The sequence below is a fragment of the Sinocyclocheilus rhinocerous genome, unplaced genomic scaffold (assembly GCF_001515625.1).
Source record: "Sinocyclocheilus rhinocerous isolate Xijiao unplaced genomic scaffold, SAMN03320098_v1.1 scaffold137, whole genome shotgun sequence".
NCBI lineage: Eukaryota > Metazoa > Chordata > Actinopteri > Cypriniformes > Cyprinidae > Sinocyclocheilus > Sinocyclocheilus rhinocerous.
This window is the reverse complement of record NW_015633537.1, coordinates 83530-110634: the sequence shown is the minus strand read 5'-3', so window position 1 is coordinate 110634 and position 27105 is coordinate 83530. Positions and strand designations below refer to the sequence as shown.

General features: G+C 37.0%; 2 protein-coding genes across 3 annotated transcripts in view; both read left to right on the top strand.

Moving 5' to 3' along the window:
* LOC107744283 (lysophospholipid acyltransferase 5-like) overlaps positions 1 to 5805 on the top strand; it is a 17409-nt gene extending 11604 nt beyond the window's left edge. The window contains exons 9-13 of the mRNA XM_016557833.1: positions 66 to 232; positions 365 to 512; positions 2398 to 2553; positions 2695 to 2822; positions 4501 to 5805. Of these exons, the coding sequence (XP_016413319.1) occupies positions 66 to 232; positions 365 to 512; positions 2398 to 2553; positions 2695 to 2814 (591 nt within the window). The 3' untranslated portion in view covers positions 2815 to 2822; positions 4501 to 5805. The remainder of the gene's footprint in view (positions 1 to 65; positions 233 to 364; positions 513 to 2397; positions 2554 to 2694; positions 2823 to 4500) is intronic.
* Positions 5806 to 6412: 607 nt separating this feature from the next.
* LOC107744281 (calsyntenin-3-like) lies at positions 6413 to 26515 on the top strand. Of its 2 annotated transcripts, none has more exons than XM_016557832.1 (19): positions 6413 to 6660; positions 7554 to 7620; positions 10153 to 10275; positions 11682 to 11892; positions 11997 to 12205; positions 16337 to 16486; positions 16727 to 16912; positions 17259 to 17546; positions 18495 to 18607; positions 18766 to 18925; positions 20290 to 20349; positions 20520 to 20668; positions 20843 to 20991; positions 22203 to 22429; positions 22921 to 23082; positions 23604 to 23749; positions 23909 to 24044; positions 24195 to 24379; positions 24962 to 26515. In XM_016557832.1, exons 2-19 carry the CDS (start codon positions 7554 to 7556, stop codon positions 25109 to 25111), a joined length of 2871 nt encoding a protein of 956 aa, XP_016413318.1. In that variant the 5' UTR covers positions 6413 to 6660; the 3' UTR covers positions 25112 to 26515. The 2 variants fall into 2 exon arrangements, with proteins under 2 accessions (XP_016413318.1, XP_016413317.1); XM_016557831.1 differs by having other exon boundaries at positions 6413 to 6720.
* Positions 26516 to 27105: the final 590 nt, after the last annotated feature.

Below are 27105 nucleotides of genomic sequence, written 5' to 3'. Positions count from 1 at the left end.
CACTGAATACATATCTCTCTCTCATATATTTATATATATATATATATATATATATATATATATAGGAAGGTGTGTGTGTACTCTCTGGGCTGGGCTACAATGGGAAGAACGAAAAAGGGGAGCACCAATGGGATGCCTGCGCAAATGTGAGGGTGTGGCTATTTGAGACCACACCCCTCTTCACAGGCACCATCAATTCCTTCAACATCAACACAAATGCTTGGGTGGCCAGGTATGCACATGCTTTTATAAATGTGACATTTATTGCAATCAAGAGTCTTTCAAAATTGTATTTTTTTTAATGTTTGTGTCAATGAATTTTCTCTCAATTTCCCTTTTCTTTCCACCCCCTTCTTCGGTACAGGCACGTGTTTAAGAGGTTGAAGTTTTTGGGTAACAAGTTGTTATCTCAAATGTTCACATTGTTATTCCTGGCGATCTGGCATGGCTTGCACTCAGGGTACCTCATCTGCTTCTCCTTGGAGTTCATCATTGTCAATGTGGAGAAGCAGGTAACCATGGCAACATTGCTTTACCAGACATGAGGCTTGAAGTTGTTTAGAATCGAGATGACTAAAGTCTTTGAGTCACTTCCTTTCATGCCAACTGAAGGCAGATCTGAAAGTTTACAGCTTTGAAGATACAGTGTTTCTGAGTTTAGTAACTCACTGAGAATTATTTGAAATAATAGTCTTGCTCTTATGTAAGTGATGGAGCGAAACAAACTGCATTCTAGGATCCTTATAGATCAATAGTAAGGTTATCAAATATTAAATGAATCTTGAACAGCTTACACAGAGTATATATACACAAACACACAATACTGTTCATAAGTGGGTTGGAAAGATTTTTAAAGTCTCTTAAGAAGTCTCTTATGCTCACCACGGCTCCATTTATTTTGTCAAAGATACAGTAAAAACAATAATGTTGTGAAATATTATTACAATCTAAAATAACTTTTCTATTTTAATATGTGAAATATAATTTATTTCTTTGAAAAATAAGTTATCCAGCTTTGAAGCTGAATTTTCAGCATCATTACTCCAGTCTTCAGTGTCACACGATCCTTCAGAAATCCTTCTAATATGCTGATTTTCTGCTTAAGAAACATTTCTTATCAATTTTGAAAACAGCTGTGCTGCTTAATATTACCGTGGAAACCATTATGCATTTTTATTCAGGATTCTTTGAATAGAAAGTTCAGAAGAACAGCATTTATTTGAAATGGAAATATTTTATAACGTTGTATACACGTCTTTACTGTCACTTTGCTGATAAATGTAATGCATTCTTTCTGAATAAAAGTGTTAACTTCTTAAAAAAAAACAAAAAATCAAACCAAACTTTTGAACAGCAGTGTGTATATAAAAAGGTGCAGTCATTTGACATGACCGATTGAGATACTAAACTGCATTTTCAAATTTGGAAACAGATGGTGAGATTCAGCTGGCAATGACAGTATGGTACTTAAGAATGGCAGTTGCAGTTGTTACAAGTAGTTGGCTTGTAAAATACAATCTTACAGGTGGCAGACAGCTGTGAGTATGTGAGGAAGCATCTCACCCTTGTAGTCCTATTTTGAAAATGACAAATAGTGCTCACGTCAGAAAATGTGAGACATCAGTAGACATGAAATGAAAGTCAATGGAATGTTTACAAATGACAGTTACTGTCTGAGCCAAAACACATTGTTTTGATGAATGCTGATGGTACAGCTTGATCATTAACCTTCTCAGGAGAAAAAGAAAACAAGTAGAAATGTAATATTGTTCAGGGAACTCTGACTCTAGGCGAGATTGAAACATTGTGCATGTTTACGTGCAGTATGTGTCCACCGGTGCGGAGTGAGTGGAGCGAAGTGTTTTCACTTGATTTTTTATGGGAACTGCGTGACAGGCTCATACAGGGAATTTGACAAAGGAGCAAAGCAAGCAACATTTTTAACAGCATTTATTAATCTAGGTTAATGTTAATTGACCCTTTATACAGACTGTTGATGATAAGTTACATTTTACTTCTGTTATAAATGTACTATACAATCTATAATAAATAAATACTATACAATCTCTCAATATTTATTTGTTTATTTATTTATTTATTTTTTGGGAAAAGTCATAGAAACGCTACCGTGGATTTTCATTTGCTATTGAGGCAAATGAGAACACAAAAAAAAAACTACAGAAGTTTACCCAACAATGACGACTTTCGTTTCTGAGAACCCTGGAAATGTGAACCATTGTTAATTCATGTTTATTTTTAATGCATAAGGTAATGTTAATCTATACAACTTGAATAGCATATTGAGCATTTCCTCTGCATCAGTGGACACGTGCCATTAGACAAAGGCTTTAGAAAGTAGATAAAAGTAATACAACTCTTTTGTAAATATTTTTGCAGGCTCAGTCACTGGTGCGGGACAGTCCTTTGCTGGCATCTATCGCTCAGAGTCATCTGTATCCATTTGTATATGTAGTACAGCAGTTAATTCACTGGCTATTTATGGGATACCCTCTGGTGCCATTCTGCCTCTTCACTTACGACAAGTGGCTCAAGGTGTGTACTTACTCCTCAGGGGTCCGTTAGTCATGAATCTGATGCCGGATGTGGGATGTCCATGATCCTTACCTCCTGTATCCATCCATATTGTAAAGTGTTGCTAGTGTCATTTACATTTTGAACGTTTTTGTTTTCCAGGTTTACTCCTCGATATATTTCTGTGGACACATATTTTTCTTCTTTGCCTTTCTTGTCCTGCCATACCTCCGCAAGGTGTTCGTGCCTCGAAAAAGAGGCAGTGAGAAAAAGGAGGATTAATTAAAATGGTAAATTTAGCAGCTGTCTTTTCTAAACTCTACTGTTTGTGCCACCTGTCTGTGAGTGTGTCGTATCTATTCTTTCCTGTGTTCTCGGCAGCAGTGGAATCTAAAGCTGCCTTGAGGTCATATTCAGTACTCTTATAAGCACCTTCACAACGTCTTAATTACCAGTTGGAAACTCAAAATATTCTTTGGCCTGTTTATATTTATGATTATCATTTCGTGTGATCCAATCTTAAAGATCACAGAAATCATTCTAACATGATGATTTGGTGTTCAAGAAACATTTCTTCTTATTATTAGTAATGTTGAAAACAGTTGTGCTGCGTAATATTTTTGTGAAAACCATGATAGTTTTTTTTCTGTGGACACATATTTTTCTTCATTGCCTTTCTCGTCCTGCCATACCTCCGCAAGGTGTTCGTGCCTCGAAAAAGAGGCAGTGAGAAAAAGGAGGATTAATTAAAATGGTAAATTTAGCAGCTGTCTTTTCTAAACTCTACTGTTTGTGCCACCTGTCTGTGAGTGTGTCGTATCTATTCTTTCCTGTGTTCTCGGCAGCAGTGGAATCTAAAGCTGCCTTGAGGTCATATTCAGTACTCTTATAAGCACCTTCACAACGTCTTAATTACCAGTTGGAAACTCAAAATATTCTTTGGCCTGTTTATATTTATGATTATCATTTCGTGTGATCCAATCTTAAAGATCACAGAAATCATTCTAACATGATGATTTGGTGTTCAAGAAACATTTCTTCTTATTATTAGTAATGTTGAAAACAGTTGTGCTGCGTAATATTTTTGTGAAAACCATGATAGTTTTTTTTTTCAGGATTCCTCGATGAATAAAAAGCATTCATTTGAGATTGATTATAAATTATAAATGACCCCAAACTTTTGAACGGTAATGTATGTCACTTTATCTATGTTACTGCATGTGCAAAAAAAAGAAGTCATAAATTTTAAAAATTTAAACAAAAGCATGAAAAAATCAACACACTGTTCTTTCAAACCTTGCAAGTATTATTGAATTTTGATCTTACCTGACACATGATGTTTTGAGCAGAACCTAATGATAAATACAGTTAAGTTTGTAATTATTTTGTGTAGTTTGGTTAAAGTTAAGATAAAGGTAAATATCTAAAAGTGCGAGAAAATTGTGTATATAATGCACATCTTTCTTTAATTCCACTAGCACAAAAAAAAAACTCCTGGAAGTGGCAAAGAGAGATGCAGTTGCCATGTGTTTTTTTTTTTTTCATTCTGATGCAAATCACTTGAACCCACAACCCACATCTTGATTACAGCTTTTGAACATGTATTTTCCCAGGAGGACTTATAAGCAGCATAATCATACTTCATTAGATCATGGCTGATGATTCAGTTAGGATCAGTGTGACCATAAGCCATTTAATTCCAGCAGGAAAAATGTATCATCCCTCTGTCTCACAAAGCTTTTCACTGGCACTGCCGCAGTGTTTCATTCATCCAGGTCTTTGTAGAATGTCTGTTTATTTGTTTGCACCACATTTACTTTTAATTTGAGATTTTTCCTGTCATCCAAGTGTTTTTTGAATAATCGACGAAACAGATTCTTTAGCAATCTCTTACTGAAAGTGCTTTAGATGTGACTGTGTGAAGATGTAAAATGATCAGCCTTTTTTCCCCCTCTTTTTCTTACACAGGTTTGTTTGCAGCTGTCTAAGTTTGACTGAAGTGAACTGTGACTTTTAAAGAGCACCTGAAGAGGACAAATTTTAAGGCCTTTAGTAATATATTACTATTTACATCAAGCACTGATGTATGTGTACAAATGTTAGTCCGATGGAAAGTTTTTCTCATTCTTTGGGAGTTGTGGTGGACTATAATGAAAAAGGTTGAAAGCTGGAGAAATACAAGCTTTTCTAAGGTTCATTATTTGTTAAATAAGATTTACTGATGTTTGGTGACTCAAAATAGTTATACTGTATCTGCTCATACCATTGCACTCATTACTCAGTAATGATCTCATTTCCTGTTTCCTGTCTCGTCAGAGAACTGGCTTTTGGCTGATGGAAACAAATGAGATGTGTTTTATTTTCCTTTGCTAGGAATATTTCAACCTCACTTACCCTTAAAAAGACAATGAAATGTGAAACAAACAAAAGAGTGAATGGTGACACAGCATCGCCTGTCATTGTAAATGAATGTTTTTCATTTTTATAAACGTTTTTTTTTCTTCTTCTTCCTTCTTTCTTGTGATCAGACATCATCTGATGGGGATTCTTCTTTTTTAGGAACGGGTTTTATGGTAACTAAATTTTTTATAGCATTTTCGACACTTTAATAAAAAGGATCATCATTCTGTCATCTCATCCTCTCACTCCATTTAACACTGTCTATCTATCTATCCATCTGACCTTTTCCTGTTCACTCCATTTTCTCCAGCAAATCTTTTAGTCCAGTGTGTGAGCACAAGCAAAACAGAAACCACAGTAACATTAACACTACTTACCAGAATCATGAATATGATGGTAAATTTGTGTCAGTATTATTAAGAGCAGAGTATTTAAATTTTAACAAGTAATTTAGTGAGCAATCAACTAATCTGTGCACACTAATGGCACTATTAAAAACTGCTGTGTTATGCTGTGTAAAATCCTTAAAAAGTGTCAGTGTGTATTTCTCATCGCACACCAGGATCGTTTTTTCTTTGCGATCTGCTCTCAGTAATTCTTACGCATATTTGCCTTCATATCTGTTTTGTATGACATGACATATTGAAGATCCTTGGCACAAATATACATCACTCTTCAGTGAGGGCTAAAACCTGCCCCCAGATTCAATCCAAGGGAGCAGAGGCTCACTGTAGCATCAGAGTTGTTTTATAATATTTATACATGTGGTTGCAAATATTATTGATGTAAAAATTGTTTTTGAGAAACAACTATTTCTGCCTTACTGCTACCAAATGTACAAAAAAAGTGAGTGAGAGAGAAAATTACTTTTAAATAAAGTCGTTTTTGTAATATTCATTAAAAATGCTGGATTTGAACAAAGTCTGCTCAAGTGTGTTCTGGTGTTTTTGAATTGTGGTGTCAAGGTTTTATATCTGTCTGCTGTGGGGGCCGATATGACGTCATCTTGCAGTCTGGGCCCTAGAGCTGAAGCACAGATTGTGTTAGTGAGGAGTTCAAGCGCATTCACAAATGACATTCATTATAATCTCCAAGTGGGAAATAAATGTGTGGGTTTGACGACGAGTAGGAGTATACACCAGCTTCCAGATGCTTCCCTCCAAGCCAGATGTATCACACAGACAGCCATCTCGCTGATTTAGGGATCGCTAATCCGACGGAACAAATACTATGAGCACTGCTTAGCTCATTAATATTAAGCAGGTTATGTTAATATGGTAGCTTCTTGTAGTAACGATTTGGTTGTTGCATATTATCCATTCTTTATGCTATTACGCTACTGCCCTCCAATAGACACTGGCTGGCTAATGAATATTAATTAGGTACGTCCGAACCTTCCAATGGCGGAGGGTTGGTTAATGAATATTAACAAACAAGCCTTCGCCGCAGTAGGATTTGTAAATTTGCGTTTCACCGGGGGTGAGACCTGAGAGCGACAGAGACGCAGTGTGGGCGGGTTAAGAAACTGCGAGAGGGAGGAGATACCACCCCGTCTCTTTTTTTTCTCACACGGCATCCACCGAAAACGGGGGCATTGGTTTCTTCGTATCTAATCTTCAAATTCCAGTTTCGCTCCTTTTCGTAGTTCGAATCATTTCGGGAGGCACCGGAGGCCCCAGCGCTCCACCCGTTGCGTTCGGTGTGTCGGCGGGCATCAGGCTGTCATAGGTGTGAGTGTGTGACGGATGCTTAGAGGAGACTGAGCGGGGTACCATCTCACACCTCACGGTAACGTAGGCTACATTTGATCCCAACATAATATTTCTAATTCAATTCTTGCGCTTAACACAGGTGTTATGCTATCTAAACTGCTTGTAAATGTTATGATATGGTGATTTTGGAATCTATTTAACGTCACAGGCTTAAAAATCGATTCATGTTTGTCGCGTATATGTGTGAGATCTATGAGTGAGCTATAACACATTTAACACCGGTCATTTTAATAACGCGTTGTAAACACCAGTAGGTTATATCACGCATCTGTATGTCATCCAAGTTGGACGATTTTAATCTTCATATAAAAATACTAATGTAAGTAAATGACATATAGCCTTTATGAATCTTTTCAGATCCGATGTTATTCGAGGTCAAGCGTCTTGAATCACGTTTGATATTCTGTGTGTTAACAAACCTGCCTGTGATATCCGCGAGGATACACCTGCATGCGCGTGTGAGCGAGGATGCGCGGACTTCTCAATTTCACGCGCACTCAGTTCGCTGAATACGAAGGTTTTATTGAGTGTTGAAGTAAGGTTTTATTGAGTGAGTAAATACGGGATATATAATAGCCGACATACTGTATCTGAAATGTGAGCCAGACGTCCTCGGCCATACTAGGCCACGAAAATGATGTCAAGGGTATTACATATAATATTCACATTTACCTAGAGCGGAGTATTTGTCTTAATGTTTACGTTTAAGGAAATGCAGGCAAGGAAATAGGCTATGTCTGTCTCTGTCTCTGTGCTTATCTGTTTCTCCTCTGTCCTCTATCTTAAACTGCTTCATATTAGGTTAATGCATGTTATTTCCCTCTGCCCTTCCCCTCCTTCCTCCCTTAGATGGCCAGAATGAGTTTTCTCTCCTTTCTCCTCTTTTGCTTGACTTCGGTTGCCCATGGCAACAAAGGTCAGTCTCCTCCATCCTTTTGAATGTTGATATTGAGCATTGTGTTGATGATTAAGTGTGAATGAGTGTATTAACATTTCTGTTCGCAGCTCTGGCACATTCAGTTAATTTAAACCAGAAGCTCAATTCATTGTGCTGTATGTTATGGGTGTTAATTATGAAATCAGTTATTAAATATATGCCTCCTGTATGAATGACAACAGCAGATTTTGTAGAGATCACAAAAGGTAGGCCACATCTCAAGGTGACATGGGAAGAGACAACATGATGAAGATATGTACCTACCACCTTTATTTGACCCTCTAACACTAACACTTTCTATTCTATTATAATTCTACTTTATCTATATTTATCTTTTTCATTTTTTTGTTCTTTATTTTAAAAAAAAAACAACAACAACAAAAAACAAACACTAACTTTCTATTTTTTCTATTCTATCTACTTGTTTTTCTTTGTTTGTGTGTATATGTGTGTGTGTGTGTGTATAATATGTATGTATGTATATATATATATATATATACACCTTGCTACGTGTACTGCGTTAGGCTAACTGAGACTTGTCATTTGCACTTATATATTGTTGCTCTTTTGTTAGTTTTGACTGCTTTTATTGTCCTCATTTGTAAGTCGCTTTGGATAAAAGCGTCTGCTAAATGACAAAATGTAAATGTAAATGTAAATATGTGAAAGGATGGAATCACACGCAGGAAGATAAGAACGAATAGATGAAAGCTAATGACAGACTAACTGGGTGGAGAGCAAAATTTGGCGAAGGACAGAAAGGATGCTGATATTTATGCTGTAGGATATCTGTGAGAAAGAAAAGGGGGAGTGAGAGGTCGACTCTTGTCCTTGAAGAAAAGGGTGAAAGCTTATCTATTCTCGTCTCTGCTATTTTTAGACACGTGGGAAACCGGAGATGCGATATTTCTTAATTTACGGCTAACGTTTCTCCGTATGTGATCACAGACATGCATTGCTCTTTCTGTCTATCCTCTGTCACAGCTGTTGACAGAGTCGTTCAAAATGCTCTGGTCAGTGTGTGAAAGTGGCACGTGTGATAAATGGAGTGAGATGCACAGCGTTGTCTCTCACTCCGTAATCCGAGGAGTAATCCAGTGGTCTGATGCTCAGATTAATGTTATATGGCTGAGTGAGGGATGAGAGGGAGGAACGCGGGCGTGGGTGGGTGGGAGAGAGAGGGATAGGTAGATAAATGGCAAAAAAAGACAGACTGACTTGAAATATGAGAAGGAGGTGGTCAGCATGTAGCCACACATTAAATTGATTGGTGCATTGAGTTAGTGGTCAGCACACTCTCTAGTACTAGTATAATATCATATGACCAGAGTTTTAAGTCATTTTTATGAAGCAGGGCTCAGTAATAAAGTTGTTACGATTTTTACTTGCCTTTCCAACATTTCTACTGGCACCACAGCAAAAGAATGATTGATTTTTATTTTTTAGCAATACATATTTGCTAGAAATATTTATATATTTTTAAAATATAAATTGTTCATTAAATTGATGTTTTTAACACTCATACTGATATTTAACATATAAATATACAGTTCCATTCAAATGTATGAGGTCGGTAAGATTTTTAATGTGTAGGCTACGTGCTGAATAAAAGCTTTTTTTTTTTACTGACCCCAAACTTTTGAACAAATTTTCTTGAAATTAAACAGCTTTAATGTAACTCCATAAATAAAACACACTGGAAAACACATGGCATACAAATCACAATATGATTGGTTTGCAGTTTCCAACACATACTTATGTTCTTAAGACTATAATAATGTTTTACAAATTTGACAAAGCCTCCTCTATGTTAGCCAGCTAGATAACATTATCTTAGTGACAAAGCAACAGAATTTGCAGCAAAAATACATCACAGAAAACCAAATGTTTAAGTTGCAAGGCATATAAATTGAATGTAAATTAATGAATGTAACATTTTCAGTGGCAATACAGCACTTGCCAGAAAGACCCCGGGCCAGTGGGCCAGCCTTATTGTTGAAGATTTCTCATTTTTTTAGGGTGTTTAATGTAGGTTTGCACGGTTTGGTCTTTCTTTCATTTTAAGAGAAGCTGTCTGTCTGTATTTGAGCGATAGGTGCAATATACCTCTTGGTGTGCAATCAGGCCAAACATCTTTACACCTAATTATTCTGCAAAGCAGCGAGGTGTGGCTTGCTGTGTGTGTGTTTATGTTTTGTGTGTCCATCACACAGTTTCGGTCGATCCCCATATGGGTATGTTTGTAACTTAATGTGCAAGTGTTATGCATACGTACAGCTGGCCGAACCATTGCACCATCTGCCACTAGCGTATTTTAGCATGATTTTTTTATCTGTTGCAAATTCCTTCGGCTTGGACTGCTTGTGTTCGTCTTTGAACCTCTGCTCACTCACCTTCATAATGGCGTGTTATAAATAGCCTTGTCAAAAAAAAAAGCTGTTTGTTCTGAATCAAAGATTGTTCTTGTAGCTCTCACGCCTGTCCCTTGCTTTTGTGATTGTTCTTTCTCAGCCAATAAACACAAGCCATGGATCGAAACAGAGTACCAAGGGATCGTCATGGAAAACGACAACACTGTCCTCCTCAACCCACCTCTGTTTGCCCTGGATAAAGACGCACCGCTGCACTATGCGGGTAAAGATGCTGATAATGTCGCACCTTTACGTGTTGAGGTGCAGTCACATTAACCATTTCAATATCAGTCTTTCAATAGGAATACACTCAATTAGGAATTTCGTGTGAGGACTAAAGATTTCCCCAGATTTCTCATCAGGTTCAGGTGGTCATGCTAATTTGCTGCGTTGACCAACAGAAAGCTCCTTGGTTTGTTAAATAACAGTAAAATCCATTGAACGCACTGTACTCCTATCCCTCATAGACTCATAAAAAATTAAATTATGGTGCTACCCTGATTAAGGTCTGTAGACAAATGATCTTATTTGTCTGCAAAATTTCTCTGAAATTGAGTTAATGTGACCACATATTTATAGTCATGCTATGGTGAATAAGCAAATTTAGGTGCGATTATAAAATTTAGGTATATTGTCTATTGTCAATAGTGTAGTTATGTATGAAGCATGGCAAACTTGAAACCATGTATGGGGAAATCTTTCGCCCTCACTTGAAATTATCATTTGCATGGATTCCTATTGAAATGCTTGAATTTTGCCAGTGAAAATTCGCCAAACAACTGCGTCTTGGTCGGTAAATATAACCCTTTACACTTCAAGTGTGAAAAGGAACTAAAGGACTAATTGTGGATTTAATAGTAGGGTATTTCCAGTTTTCACCTTTATGCATTGCAGTCATGCTGTGTTGTGTTCAGGATTATTGTCTATGATCAGTAGTGTATGAAGTACAGCTCACACAGAAATCACTTTCAAACAAAGCAGCTTTCTGTTGGTTAACGCAGTGAATCACGTGACCAACTGGAAACCGCTGTGAAATCTGCTCGGTGAAATTTTTCACCCTGATGCTAAATTCTAAATTCCTGATTGCATGGATTCCTATTGAAATGACTGGTGAAAATTCGCTGAACAGCGATAAATGTGACCTTTAGTCAGTAAATATAGTAAATATAACCTCTTATGCCTCAAGTGTGAAAAGGAAAAACGAATTATGCATTTAATATTACTAGTGTATTTCCAACTGACAGGGTCTAGTCAAGGGTTTGGTGTAAGGGTTATTTTGAAGGGGAGGGGGCAGCTTTGGAGCTTCTAGCAGCTAGTTTAGTACTACGGTAATTACATGTTATGTTTACACAAATTACACAGGGATTACGGCTGACAGACCTACCCCTCTGCAGGCTGAGTTTACATTCACAGTGCCGTGTCATGTGTGACAGCATTTCCTGAACGCAGACAAGTGTTTACTTCCAGAAGAGCACTCAGCAGCCCTTTTTACATCATTTCACATATATATTTATTTTTTTTACTTGTGTAGTAAATGGCACTTTAAATTAGGATTTGTACAAAGGTTGTCACACACAAAATATATTTTATTCAAATGTAGTCAATGCAGATGTATTATTCTCTTTTCAGGGGAGATCTGTGGGTTTCGGGTTCATAACGGACCAGGTGGTTCTGGCTCGGCACAGTTTGAGGCAGTGGTGTTGGATCGCTCTACTGGAGAAGGTCTGGTTCGCTCCAAGGAGCCTCTGGACTGTGAAAGCCAGAAGGAGCACAGCTTCACCATTCAGGCGTATGACTGCGGTGAAGGCCCTGACGGGACCAACAGCAAGAAGTCTCACAAGTAAGAGATTTCTTCTATTCAGGTGGAATTTTCCTAAAAATCGGGTTTCTGCGAATTTATGCAACACCCGTTGCATTCTTACACTCTTAACCCACTGTTCCCAGGGCCACTGTGCACGTTCGTGTAAACGATGTGAACGAGTTCTCTCCTGTCTTTGTGGAGCGTCGGTATGAGGCATCGGTGTCCGAGGGTCGTCTGTTTGATCGTATTGTGCGGGTGGAAGCCATTGATGCCGACTGCTCACCTCAGTACAGCCAGATCTGCTTCTATGACATCATCACGCCAAACGTCCCTTTCACCATTGACAACGATGGTGAGAACTACAACTGCCAGCACTGATAAAATTGCGATTTTAATATGTAATATTTAATACGTGTACATTGAAGATTAAATAGAAGATTAAATTTCAGTTTAAAGATTTATTTAAATAAAAATTTACTAAGGTTTTTTATGTTCAGCATTGTTCTAGATTTTTGATTGAACCTTTGAATTCAAATTATTTCTTTTACTATTTAATCTCCAGGTTGATGATTAAAATTTAACATGATTGAAAGGTTCACCCTATTGCCAGCAGCTTCCATAAAAGATCTGATCAAGACTGTAAGGTTGGAATTTAACTGTAGTTATGAAATGAAAAACTGTACGAATTGAATGTGAATTGAAAAATTTCATCTTTAAAGCACATAATGAACATTATTCCACTAAAGCATGTAGCTCAAGGATGTTTTTTATTCAGCTAGCAACCTATTTTATTAAAAGGATTTAAAGGTTTGAAAAATCCGTATAATTTACCTCCATGTCTTTCCAAACCTGTATGACTTTCTTTCTTCTGTGGAACATAAAAGAAGATTTTTTTCATACAGTGGAAGTCAATGTTCTGTTTTGATGCCAACATTCTTCAAAATATATTCTTTTGTGATCTGCAGAATGACTAAATGATGACAGAATTTTCATTTTTGGGTGAACTATCTCTTAATTCAAATAATTATAATGTAAGTCCCCATATAAATGTGAAAACCTTTCAGCAATATTAAAAGTATAATATTATTACAGTGATGATATTATTACTTTGAGATATGCTTTTATTTAAGACAGTGAATTAATATAATATATTTGTAGGGTTTTAAAATGGCCCAAAACTACTGTTACATTCACCCCCATAATAGTGTTGTTGTAATATATAATATTATAAGAATTCTTGTGAAGATCATCAATTTAATCATTATAATTGTTGCATATAATTCAAAAATGAGGCGGCATGTCAATGTTAAGCTGGCTTTTAGGGCAACTCTCTGAACAGCCCAGTTGCTGCAGTGAGATGGAGGGATAGTCACCATTCCTGAACATTCAATGCAGATCAGAGCACACATTGACAGACTGAGGGGGAAGCGATCAATAGCCAACGTTTTGTAACATGTCAAATGCTGATAAAGAAGGAACTGGCCAACGGAAAGCAACCAAAACCAGGGAGAAAGATACAATGAGCAAGCCAAACAAGGGAGAGAGGTCCTCTTTTTAGCCATGACTTTGCAGATTTTTCTGCTGTAGTGTGTGTGGTTTGCTTTCGTAATTTGGGTCAGGCTGAACCAGACACCGTGGTGTGAATATCCTTTTATTTATTGTGCCACTTCAATATCGTTCTTTTACTCTCTCTCTCTCTCCTTCAGTCCACTGTTGGCCTTCACCCGTCCCTGTCATCTTTCATTGCTTTGTTTGTTTTTTCTCGCATTTCTCATTTTGAGCTGCTTTTGGTTTCTTTATCATATTCTCAGTGTCCCTGATAGTATTAAATCTGCTTTATTATTTATAGTCTGAGACTGTTTGACCAAAGCTTCTGGCTTTAAATTTTTTTTAGCATTCTCTGTACTTATTTAGCCCGATATACACCCACCGGCCTCTTTATTAGGCAGACCTTGCTAGTACCGGGTTAGACCACATTTTCTCTTCAGAACCACCTTAACGTTTCGTAGCATAGATTCAGCAAGGTGCTGAAAACATCCTCAGAGATTTTGGTCCATGTTGACATGATAGCATCACGCAGTTGCTGCAGATTTGTTGACTGCACATCCATGATGCGAATCTCCCGTATCACCACATCCCAAAGGTGTAGTTCGTTTACACGACAACAATGTACTAAAAACTTGAAAAGTTTTTCCTTTGCATTTTTGAAAAACAAAAATGTTATCTTGTTGTCAAAATAATCCCTGTTCACACAGATCTGTGAAAACAACTAAGCACTATATTATGCATGCCAGGCCAGCAGGTGTCGACACAATTACTAACAATATGCGCTTACTCGCATACTGTACCTATAGAATGAACATGTAATACGAATACATGTGATGTCACCATTTTCACAAATTAGTGTTTTCATATTTTGTCGATAACAATATCCATTCAAAAACTTGCACTTTGAAACCCAATTTAAAAAGTTAGCATTTTCCAGCCGCTACAACACATTTTGTTGTGAAAATGAATGGTCAAAACACATAAAAAGTTTTCCATTTTTTTGATGAAAACATTCTGTGTGTGTGTGTGTGTGTGTGTGTATACATATATATATATATACACACACACACACAGTACTTACTAGACACTTTATTAGGTAGACCTTGTTATTACTGGGTTGGACTCAGTTCAGGACTGCTTTAATTCTACTTTAATCATGGCATAGATTCAGCAAGATGATGGAAACGAAACTCTCCTCAGAGAATTTGGTCCAAGTTGACATCATAGCATCACGCAGTTGCTGCAGATTTGTCGACTGCACATCCATGATGCGAATCTCCCGTTTCACCACATCCCAAAGGTGCTCTACTGGATTGAGATCCAGTGACTGTGGAGGCCATTTGAGTAAAGTGAACACAACTGTCATGTTCAAGAAACCAGTTTGAGATGATTTGAGCTTTGTGACATGGCGTGTTATCCAGCTGGAAGTAGCCATCACAAGATGGTACATTGTGGTCATAAAGGGATGGAGATGGTCAGCAACAATACTCAGGTAGGCTGTGGTATTTAAATGATGCTCAACTGGTACTAAGAAGCCCAAAGTGTGGCAAGAAAATATCCCCCACACCATTACACCACCAGCTGCAGCCTGAACCATTGATAAAAGACAGGATGGATCCATGCTTTCATGATGTTTACGCCAAATTCTGCCCTACCTTCCTAATGTCTCAGTAGAAATCAAGAATCATCAGACCAGGCAACCTTTTTCCAATCTTCTATTGTCCAATGTTGGTGAGCCCATGCAAATTGTAGCCTCAGTTTCCTGTTCTTAACTGACCGGAGTATCACCCGGTGTGGTCTTCTGCTGCTGTAGCCTATCTGCTTCAAGGTTCGACATGTTGTGCGTTCATAGATGCTCTTCTCCGTACTTCATTTGTAGGAGTGGCTATTTGAGTTACTGTTGCCTTTCCCTCAGCTCAAACCAGTCTGGCCATTCTCCTCTGACCTCTGACATCAACAAGGCATTTTTGCCCGCAGAGCTGCCACACACTGGGTATTTTCTCTTTCTCGGACCATTCTCTGTAAACCCTAGAGATGTGTGAAAAACTCAGTAGATCAGCAGTTTCTGAAATACTCAGAGCAACCTGTCTGGCACCAACAACCATGCCGTGTTTAACGTCACGTGTGGTCTTCTGCTGCTTCAAAGTTGTGTGTTCAGAGATGCTCTTTTGCATACTTCATGTAGGAGTGGTTATTTGAGTTACTGTTGCCTTTCTCTCAGCTCAAACCAGTCACTCAGGCCATTCTCCTCTGACCTCTGGCATCAATGAGACCCATTTTTGCCCACAGAGCTGCCACTCACTGGGCATTTTCTCTTTTTCGGACCATTCTCTGTAAACCCTAGAGACAGTTGTTTGTGAAAATTCCAGTAGATCAGCAGTTTCTGAAATAATCAGACAAACCCTTCTGGCACCAAAAAACATTCCATGTTTAATGTCACTTAAATCACCTTTCTTCCCCATTCTGATGCTTGGTTTGAACTTAAAGGGGTCATATGAAGTTCTGTAAAGTTGCAAAGACTAAAGTCTCAAATCCAAAAAGATATTCTTTATAAAAGTTAAGAGTCACCCCAGAATAATATACAAATATACAAAATAGACAATGTACAAAATAGCAAAAACACAATATATAATACAATTATGTATGTACAGGTATGATATGTGCAAATTTGAAATGTAAAAAAGTATGTGTGTTAAATAAATAAATGTATAGTAGTGTTGTGTGTTCCACGTTTCATTACACCAAATACACAAAATAATGTTTTTTTTAGCAAGATCATATGACCCCTTTAAGCAGATTGTCTTGACTTTGTCTACATGCCTAAATGCCATGTTATTGGCTGATTAGATTTTTGTATTAATGAGCAGTTGAACATGCATACCTAATAAAGTGGCTGGTGAGTGTACAAACTTCTCTCTATCTCTTACAAATTCAGGGAACATAAAGAACACTGAGCCACTGGACTCTAAACGCCAGCGTGTCCACAGTTTCTGGGTGACAGCATTTGACTGTGGGAAGAATCGAGCTCAGGCTGATGCTCAGGTCATAGTCACAGTAAAACCTTCCTGCAAGCCAGGCTGGATTGGTAATTATTTTGACAATTTACTGTTGTTTTATTTTATTTATTAAATTGTAATTTTCTATTATTATTTATTAAATAAATAAATTTTTAAATAAAATTGTATTGATTTATTCTTATGAAAAAAAACATTACCATTTGCTTTTTATAAAAATTTGACTGGGAATTAATCTAAATTGAAAACTGATGTTATGCTACATTCCATGTTATTTTATGTAATTATATTTGTATGTATTTGAATTACAGGATGGACAAAGCGCATCGAGTATACTCCTGGTTCTGGCAGTATCCCTCTCTTCCCGAACCTGCACTTGGAAGCATGCGAGGAGACGGTTTGGAACATCCAGGCTACTGTTGAGCTTCAAACGGGTCATATTGGGAAGGGCTGTGACAGGGACAGCTACTCAGATCGATCTGTGCGCAGACTCTGTGGTACGTTTGTTTAATGGTGTTGATTCCTGAATTTTTCATTTCTTTGATAAATTGTCTACGGTTTTAATTGGATGATAGCAGATCCTTGTTCATTAGGATTAGAGATGATTAGTGAACGGAAAATTGAGGACTTGGAGTTTATCTGTTTCGGTCTCTGTTGCCCAACTGTTTATCTCCTTTAGAGCAGATGGGAAAATGTCCCAAATCATTCCATTCTCTTTAGATTAGCTGCAGGATGAAAATCTCTTCAAATTAGGGTGTACTCAATAATTCTATAGTTCTTGCTGATCTTGCTGACACCAGCCCTGTTTTTAATCAATAATGTGTTGGCTTTTAATGTTTTCAGGTGCTGTGAGGGGTGAAGTCGACCTCCTTCCACCTCCATCTCCTGCAACCAATTGGACCACCGTGCTGCCGACTCTACCATCTTCTGATTCATCTCTGGTCTTCTCCTTCAATGGCTCCACCCATGTTGCTGTAGTACCTGATTCAGTTGCTTCAGCAGTATCTGGGGACCACTTCACCCTGCAGTTGTGGATGCGAAGAGGAGGAGCCAGCACTCAGCCACCGGCCAATCAGGCGAGGGGAACCCGTAAAGAGGAGGAGACTATTATCTGCAGCACTGTAAAGAATGGTCAGTCTGTGCTGGCATTATCACCATACTAAAATTTCAGTAACATTTCAATACCAATGCCAGTAAAATTCAATATAAAAAAAGTTGTTGACCACACTCTTCAATTTAAGAAAGTAAAAAAAGTTACACACATTCAAAAGTTTGGGGTTGGTAAGATTTTTGAAAGAAGTTTCCTATGTTCACCAAAGTTTATATGAATCATTTATATGACCAAAAATACTGTAAAATCAGTAATATTGTGAAATATATTATTAGAATTTAAAATAGCTATTTTATATTTTAATATATTTTTAAATGTGATTATTCGTGTGAAGCTTAATTTTCAGCAGTCATTACTCCAGTCTTCAGGGTCACATGATCCTTCAGAAATAATTTTAATATGCTGATTTGCTGCTCAAGAAACATGTCTTATTAATATCAGTATTGAAAATAATATTGCTTAATGCTTAATATTTTTGTGGAACTGTGAAACATTTTTAAGGATTGTTTTAATGAATACAATGTTAAAAAGAAATGCATGCATTTGAAATATAACTTTTGTAACATTATAAATGTCTTTACTGACACTTTTGTTCAATTTAATTATTATTAATTTAATTATTATTTATTTTAAGTATCTTAATATATCTTACTGACCCCAAACTTCTGAATGGTAGTGTACATATTAATATAAATAATAATAAATGAAATTGAAACAATGGTATACAGTCTTCAATTATTTCTAGATAAAATAAGCAACAAACTATATACTCAATAAACAAAATTTCTAATGCACAAATATGATATTTTGACAAATATCAGATGTGTTTACAACAATACCTCGTCAAGGTTAGCATTTTTGACCATGAAACTTAGTACCGAAGTGCCAGACATCCCTGGTCAATGGTCAATGCTTAAGAACTCAAATTTGAGCTGCTCTACTAAACAGTTTTGGGGTCTCATTTCCAGATGACTCGTACTCTCACTACTCTTTATCGGTACACGGCTGTCGTCTCTCTCTCTTCTATTGGCCTGATGTGTCCGCCACAAGACCCGTCAAATTCCTTTGGAAACTGGAACAGGTAAACCAACTGTGACAGCAGATCTTGGTTACTTTAATCCTGTCACACTCAGTCCGTAACAGGAAAGGTTTGATACATCTTGTTGTGAAATGCAATACATCTGTATGTGTACACGTTGTTGTGGAGCTTAGCTGAACTTTGACCTCTGACTCTGACAGGTGTGTGACAGCGAGTGGCATCACCTGTCCCTTAGTGTGCAGTTCCCCTCTGTCACACTCTACGTGGATGGCGTGACCTTTGACCCCGCACTCATCCACGACAACGGAGCCATCCCCAACCCGGCACCACAACAGCGGCTGGTCATCGGAGCCTGCTGGGGTAATTTTACAATTAGTCATCTGTGATAAAGCTTAGAGGCTGGTGTGACGATATCAGCAGTAGGTGGAGCAGAAATCTGTAGTCATGTTCTTTCCCCAGACTATGTGTGTTTCAGCTATTAATAGACTCATGTATTATTCAACTAAACAGAATCGTTCTTACACATTGTGGCACTCGTTTAGTGTGTGTGTGTTAGAATGATGCCCAAGCTTTCCGACTCCTGCTGTGCTAACTGGGTCACCTAGTCTGTGTTAATCACCTCCTAGATTGATGTTTTGACACTGGGCAGAGTAATAGATCAAATAATGACAACTATGCCATTATTTACTCACCCTCATGTCATTTCAAACTGTATGTTGTTATTTTTTTGTGGAATTTGTTAATGTTACACAGTTTTTGCCATATAACACCATTTCATTGTGACGAGGGACTACATAAAAGACAAAAACACCATAAAAGCACTATAGAAGTAGAAGCTTAGAAGTTTTTTGAAACAATAAAAATTTAAGTAACTGTACTCTGATAATCTTCACCTCCACCAAAAGCTTGGATCTAGCCAGCATTCTAAAAAACAAATGGCGCATTGATGCCAAAATTGCATACCAAATATTGACTGCAACGCAAATATTGACTGAATTTGACTTTATATCGTATAACTTCAGAAGTTACCTTGTATAGTGCTTTTTTTCTCCAATAAAAAAATAACAGAACACACTATACCATTCAAAGGTTTGGGAGTCAGTAAGATTTTAATACTTTAATTTAGCAAAGATGCATTAAAATGATCAAATGTGACAATGAAGACATTTATAATGCTACAAAATATTTCTATTTCAAATAAATACTGTTATTTTGAACTTGCTATTAATCAAAGAATCCTGAAAAAAATGTGTTAATGGTTTCCACAGAAATATTTAGGAGCACAACCATTTTCAACATTGATAATAATAAGAAATGATTTGTGAGCACCAAGTCAGCATATAAGAATGATTTCTGAAGGATCATGTGACACTGAAGACTGGAGTAATGGCTGCTGAAAATTCAGCTTTGCCATCTCAGGAATAAATTACATTTGAACATATCTTAAAATAGGGAAGATTTTGAATTGTAGTAATATAATCTGAATATTACTGTTTTTGCTGTATTTTTGATCTAATAAAAGTGGCCTTGGTGAGCATAAGACAATTTTAAATGTTAGTGTAGTTTTCAAATGACATGTAGATGAGTGAAAGAATGCCGGTGCTTTCAATTTTTACATGAACTATGCATGAATATATGTAAATGAATTTATAAATGAATATATAAATGAATAAATACAGCTTTTATCAGTTCCCTTTCACTTTTCAATCTTTTTCTTCCTGTAGAGCCAGAAGAGAAACCGAAAGACATTGTGAACAACACCATGCCAGAGAGTAAAGACACAGGTGAGGTGCACATCATGTGTGTGTGTGGATGAGGATGTGCAGGTATGTGTTATTCACAAGCTATCTGGGATCAATAGAGATGCTTGTTTAAGTGCCGGTATGTGTTTAATGTTCTTAAAAGAGTCTGTATTGATTCATATTTTTATATATCTTCTCATTTTGGCCCATAGGGAAGTTTGTCAGTGGTTACAAAGGGCTTTTGTCAGGAGTGACTGTGCGTCCAGGAAATGTGGAGCCCCACAGTGTGGTGGAGTGTCTGTATGCTTGTCGAGAGGGCCTTGATTTCGGAGACCTTGAGACTTTGGGCTCAGGCATGAAGGTACTTAAAGTGTAATTATATATTTACCCATAATATAGCCCATATAAAGGCATGAATTTTTTAGTGCACTACTATAAAGGATCTGCTTTGTTTTTTGTCTAACTGAGATGCAAAATTATTTTCTGTAGTATTCTGTCAATAGAGTTTAAGTCACATGGAACATCCCTTCCTCAGGTCCATGTGAACCCTAGCCAGTCAGTGCTGGTGTTAGAGGGAGACGACATTGAAAGCTTCAACCGTGCTGTTCAGCAGGTGACATACAGGAACTCTCTACGATTTGCCACACCTGGTGTCCGGCCACTCAAACTGACCACCTCTCTCAGGTAGACAAGCATCCACACACCAAAATAATGATCTTTCTACAGCATTTCAACTTACCCAGCATATCTAAAGTCTTATGAATTTAGTCATTTTTTCAGAAAATGAATTTACTGCAGTGATCAACAGTAGGTTAGTTTCAACTACCCAAGTAACAAGATATTGTCCATAGATATTGCCAAAAAAAAAAAAGAGAGAGAGAAAAGGTTTTCACTGAAAGCAAACTGAAAAGGAGATTAAACAATCGACTGATAAGTGCAGAGTAAAGAAAATCTGTAAAAATGTCATAATTTCACTAAATACATTTTTTGTTGATAACTCCCTTTTTTGGCAAGCATGTAGATATTAGGGATTTACTTTACTGTTACCAGATATTAGGTCAATGGGTTGTGGTGACCAGCTGTAGTATCAACAATTTAACAATTTAGATTAATTTAACCAGCTGCTCACAGATTTATTGGCATAATCACATAAACATATGGGCACATATTTATGCAAAGTTGCAAACAGTAACATGAATATAATATTCTGATTAATTCATCAAATTAATCACAATTATTCATATATAATTTAAAAGTTTGGGGTCAGTTAACTAAAAACTGAAACTAAAATAAATTAATATTTTTAATCAGCAAGGATGCATTAAATTGATCAAAGGTGACAGTCATTTTATTTTTATAATGAGCTCTATTTCATATAAATGATTTTCTTTTGAACATTCTATTCATCAAAGACTTCTGGAAAAATGTATCACTGTTTTCAAAATATTAACCATCACAACTGTTTTCAACATTGATAATGATAAGAACTGTTTCTTGACCAGCAAATCAGCATAGTAGAATGATTTCTAAAAGATCTTGCAACACTAAAGACTGGCTGCTAAAAATTCAGCTTTGCCATCACAGGAATAAGTCACATTTTTAAACTTATTAAAATAGAAAGAGTTGTTTTAAATTGCAATAATATTTCACAATGTTACTGTTTTACTGTATTTGCAAACTTGGTGAGCATAAGAGACTTCTTTCAAAAACATTAAAAATTTTACCCACCTTAAATAAAAATATTACATAATTGTGAAAGACCAGTTGACCTAAAGCATTATTAAATGTGTTCATTTTAACACACTATAATCATAAAACATTTCAGCAAAATATCAAATTCTCAAATATCTAGTTATTCTCTTTAAATCATCATAGGTCTCTTTGTCCTTCTGTAGGTGTTTCAGTGAAGAGAGCTGTCTCTCTCTCATACAGCTGGAGGGTTACCTGGTCGTGCTCCAGCCTGACGCCCCTCAGATCTCTCTCTCTGGGGTGGGACCCCACCTGGCCCGGCCAGCCGCTGAATTTGAGGGCCCTCAAGGGGTTCCATTGTTTCCTGAGCTCCGTATCGTCTGCTCCTTGTCTCATGCTGTGAACACAGCTGCTCAGGGCATGGAAGGAGGGGGTACGTTTTGAACATCTCACCTAAAACAGTAATCTGTGAACCCACCGCTTGATGGATGACCTCTATAAGGGCTTTTTTATCAAAATGGATTCTATTCATTTATTCTTGGAAAATGATCTACACATCAGACCCTGTAATAGCCCAGAGGCTCGACTTGATGAATAACTATGAACAAAAGATCTGCAGTCTTAGAGCTTGTTTTGGTTTTGTCCAGAGGCGATGCAGCATGGAAAGACTTTCTAATAAAGAAGTCCAGGTCAATGCATTGTCAAATATTTGCAAGTTAGTATGCAAGCATCGTCTGTCGATAGATAGTGAGAGCAAAACAAGCAATGGAATTACTTATTCGCCCCCAGGTTAACCTGTACTGTCTCTGTTATCTGTGACTTTAGGCTTGTGCAATGCAGCAGACAGACCTTTGCTCTCCTCTCACTTCAGTGTTATGGCCAAAGGGTAGAGAATTATTCAGTCTTTTTCTGTCTCTTTATTAGCACTGATGTCAGATGCTGTGGCTCATACTCTGGATGGGTGTGAAGTCCAGCCCTTGGGGGAGGAGCTGAACCCAGAAAGGGAGGAGCTTCTGGTCGACATGGAGGCATTAAAAGAGAGGGGACTGGACATCATCAACACAACGGCCTACATTGCCATCACTGGTAAGTTTTTTCATATTAACTTAATGGCTTATATTGCCTTCACTGGTAATAAAGTTGTTTTAGAAATTGAAATATTAAGTTATTGTAAAATGTTTTGTATGAATAGTGTTTTGTGCTGTACGTCTTCAAAATAAATGTCACTTGGTTTAATATTTTATTAAACAATGTAAAACGTGTTTATACATGTTTAAGTGTTAATTTAGTGTCTAGATATGTTTTGGGGCTGTCAATGCAAATGATGTACAGGAATCAGTAAGATTTTCTAATGTTTTTGGGAAAAGTCACTTATGCTCACCAATGCTGTATTTATTTGAACGAAAATACAGTAGAAAATAGAATAAAAAATACAGTGAAAATAATCATTTTATATTTGAATATATTTAAAAATGTGATTTATTCCTGTGGTGTCAAAACTGAATTTTCAGTCGTTACTCCAATCTTCAGTGTCATATGATCCTTCAGAAATCATTCTAAAAATAGAAAAACAACAACACCTTGTTCCTTCCTTTTCTCTCTTTCAGGAGCGGAGTCTATCTCTGTGTATGAAGATGTGTTGCGCTCCATTCGCTATCGCTTAGCAAAGGGCTCTGCTCGTTTTGAAAGAAGGTTCCGTCTGTCGTGCTCAGAAATGAACGGCCGGTACACCAGCAACGAGCTCACGCTGGAGGTAATGAACACCACTGAACACAGGACACTGATGTGGATCCTTCAGCACACTATCCCAGTACACACACACCTCCTGACCAAGAATACCACTGAAAGTCCAGACTCTTAATGAACACACACTCTCACTGTCTTTGTCTGGTTTTCTCCTACACTTGCTCAGGTGAACTTCCTGCACTCTCTGGACAGTCTGTACCATCCGTCTCACCTGCTGGCATCTCAGCAGCAGTTCCTCCACCCATCCCATCACACTGGAGAACTGAGTGGACACACACTCCCTAACCCACACCGCAACTCAGGTACATGTTTGACATATAGAAACACAAATATTTATCAGTATATCTAATTTTTCATCTCATAGGCAAAATAAATGTAAAACTAAGGTCAGTATTAAAAAATTATGAAATATAAAGAATAAACATGATGTTTCTCTCTCCTCATGCGTACAGTTGTTCCAGGAGCCGCAACTGTCATCATCATGGTGTGCGTGGGTTTCTTGGTTGTCATGGTGATTCTTGGTGTCTTCCGCATCCGTTCCATCCACCGCCGTAGTGAAGGAGCAAGAGGTGGAGGCAAAGAGGGCAGTAGCCAATGGGACGATTCGGCCCTCAACATCATTGTGAATCCAATGGAGGTATAAATACTAAAGTAGATACTACTGTTCAAAAGTTTGGGGTCTGTAATTTTCTCAATGTTTTTGAAAAGTCTCTAATGCTCACCAAGGCAGCATTTGTTTGATCCAAAACACAATGTGAAATATTATTACCATTTTAAATAACTGTTTTCTATTTGAATATATTTTAAAATGTAATATATTCCTGTGTTGGCAATGATACATTTTCAGCAGACATTATTCCAGTCTTCAGTGTCACATGATCCCTCAGAAGTCATTCTAACATGTTGATTTGGTGCTCATTTCTTCTTATTATTAGTGTTGAGTAAAGTTGTGCTGTCTGATACATTTTTTCCAGGAATCTTTGATGAATAAAAAATTCAAAAGAACAGCGTTTATTTGAAATAGAAATTTTTAGTAGCATTATAATGTCTTTAGTGTCACTTTTGATCAATTTAATGCACCCTTGCTGAATTAAAGTATTAAATTATTTAAAAAATAAATAATCCTACTGACCCCAAACTTTTGAATGGTTGTGTATCAGCATTCATACTAATGTGTGTGGTATCTTATACACATCTTTCTTGTTATTTTCTCTCTCAGACATATGAGAACCACATGGGAATTGCAACAGATATGGAAGGAGAGTGTGACGACGAGGAAGAAGTTGTGGATTCACCAGATGATACCAGTGATGACCAACGAATCATCATCAAGAAGGAGGGAAGAGACTCCGCCCCCAGACGCTACTGAGCCAATTAACCACACCCACATACTAAAACACCACCCACTCATTTAAAATACTGGAATATACAACCACACACACACACAGATGCACCATCAAAGAAAATGAATATTGTCTAACACACCAGTGACACAATTATAGGATATCAGCCTCTGTGAATGCAATGCTTCTCTCTGGAATGTACGCTCCCACAATGCACAACGCATTCCCTCTTTGCCACTCTCAACCCAGATCCCAATATTTATTAATGGCACAATTATATGTTCATTCATCCTACAACCTTTCCAATTGATGTGCTCACAACACTGTATCGAACATAATTGTCAACTCATATCAGCTAATTGACTCTGAATGTTTCAAATTACAGCCTTTTGTAATTAATATAATGTCTAGTGCCCAGTAGACCGAGTACAAAACAACTTCAGAAGCTGTATTTCCTCTGCACAATCTGTCTCTTGATACATTCCTTGAGCAAATTCACATGTACAGATATAGAGGACTAGTCAGTAAAGGTGTTTCGTAATAGTGATGGACTACAGCTAGGTATGCAAGTGCTTTCTTTTAAGCATCACAATGCACACACACACACACACACACACACATACAGACACAAAACTTCTGTGCACCTCTTCTCACAACCTCATGAAAAACACAGTACAGTGCAATGCCCTCTGCTGTATCAGAATGTTAGCTCAACCTGGGCAGTTTTGATTGTACTTAAATGTATGTAAATACAAATGACTACTATTATTATCATTTTTTGTTGTTCCATTATTTTCGTTCATTTTCAGTCTTTGCACTTTCAGATAGGCTAGGTATTTTTTTCTAATATCTCTTGGTAATATACAGTGATAATGACAATAATAGTATTAGTAATAAGAGCGATAATGATTGGCTTGATGAATGTCTATTTATTTGTGTGTTCAATTATGTAATTTAAAAACTTGTTAATATCTGATTCACAGTGGAACAGAAAGGCACATTAATGTTATGCCTAGAACACTTTCACCTCCGCCATCATCCTCCCTCTCTCTTTTCTCCCCCATCCTTTCTCTATCCGTACACTCTTTAGATACTGCCACTGCTTTTTTGGTTTCTGAATGTACAACTGTGCCACCCCCTTCCTCCTTCCAGCTCGCACTCCTCCTCTCTTTTCCCCGTGACTATTTCTCTGTCTGTGTTAGTGTACAGTGGAAACCTGTCAGTAAATAAAGGCCTGTTGTTGTTGCAGTGTGATATTAAGAATGGATAAATTTGCATTAATAAGCTATATTATTACAATGGTTACCATTGGGACAATTAACTATACTTATAGACACAATGACATGGATTATATGGCTTGATTGTTATTGAAAACCGTCTGAAGAAATAATCTGTTAAAAAAATTCATAATAAAAACCCACAGATGACGTCAGCAGATGGTCAGTGTTTTTTTTTTCATGTTATAGTCTTGAAAAGATGACAGTTGCAGACTAAAAATATTTAAAAACAAGCATCGCAAATTAACAAATTACACATATGATCATAATGTGATTATTTAGAGAGCTGTGAATGGGATATGAAATATTTTAGAATATAAATAATGAATTGCCTATGTATCCTTCCTGTTAGGCAGGACATGTCCTGTCTTAATTTATTGGATGAATCATTCAACTTTGCAATTTTGAAAGATTTAAATCATATTAGTTCATAACAATATCACGCTTAATTAAACATATGAGTGAATTAAATAAACCACATACTGTTTTTGAGCAGATGTCGCCATTTTTGCTATGTCTCCAGCTGATTTGGAATAACTTTTTGACTGCAAAACTTGCTAGGAACTATTAGGAAATAATTTCTACAATCAATCAATCAATTAATCAATCAAATTTTATTATAATTATTACTCATTTCATAGGTTTTTCCTGTGTTTAAAGTATTACTTTGCATCATTTTTATTAAAAACAAAACATGAATACATCACAATAGCATAAACAGTCAATTTACAACAAGACACTCA

Coding starts and splice junctions, on each gene's coding strand:
- LOC107744281 (XM_016557832.1), top strand. CDS start 7,554: ATGGCCAGAATGAGTTTTCTCTCCTTTCTCCTCTTTTGCTTGACTTCG. Junction 18,608..18,765: donor TCCTTTGGAAACTGGAACAG/GTAAACCAACTG, acceptor TGACTCTGACAG/GTGTGTGACAGCGAGTGGCA. Junction 18,926..20,289: donor GGTCATCGGAGCCTGCTGGG/GTAATTTTACAA, acceptor TTCTTCCTGTAG/AGCCAGAAGAGAAACCGAAA.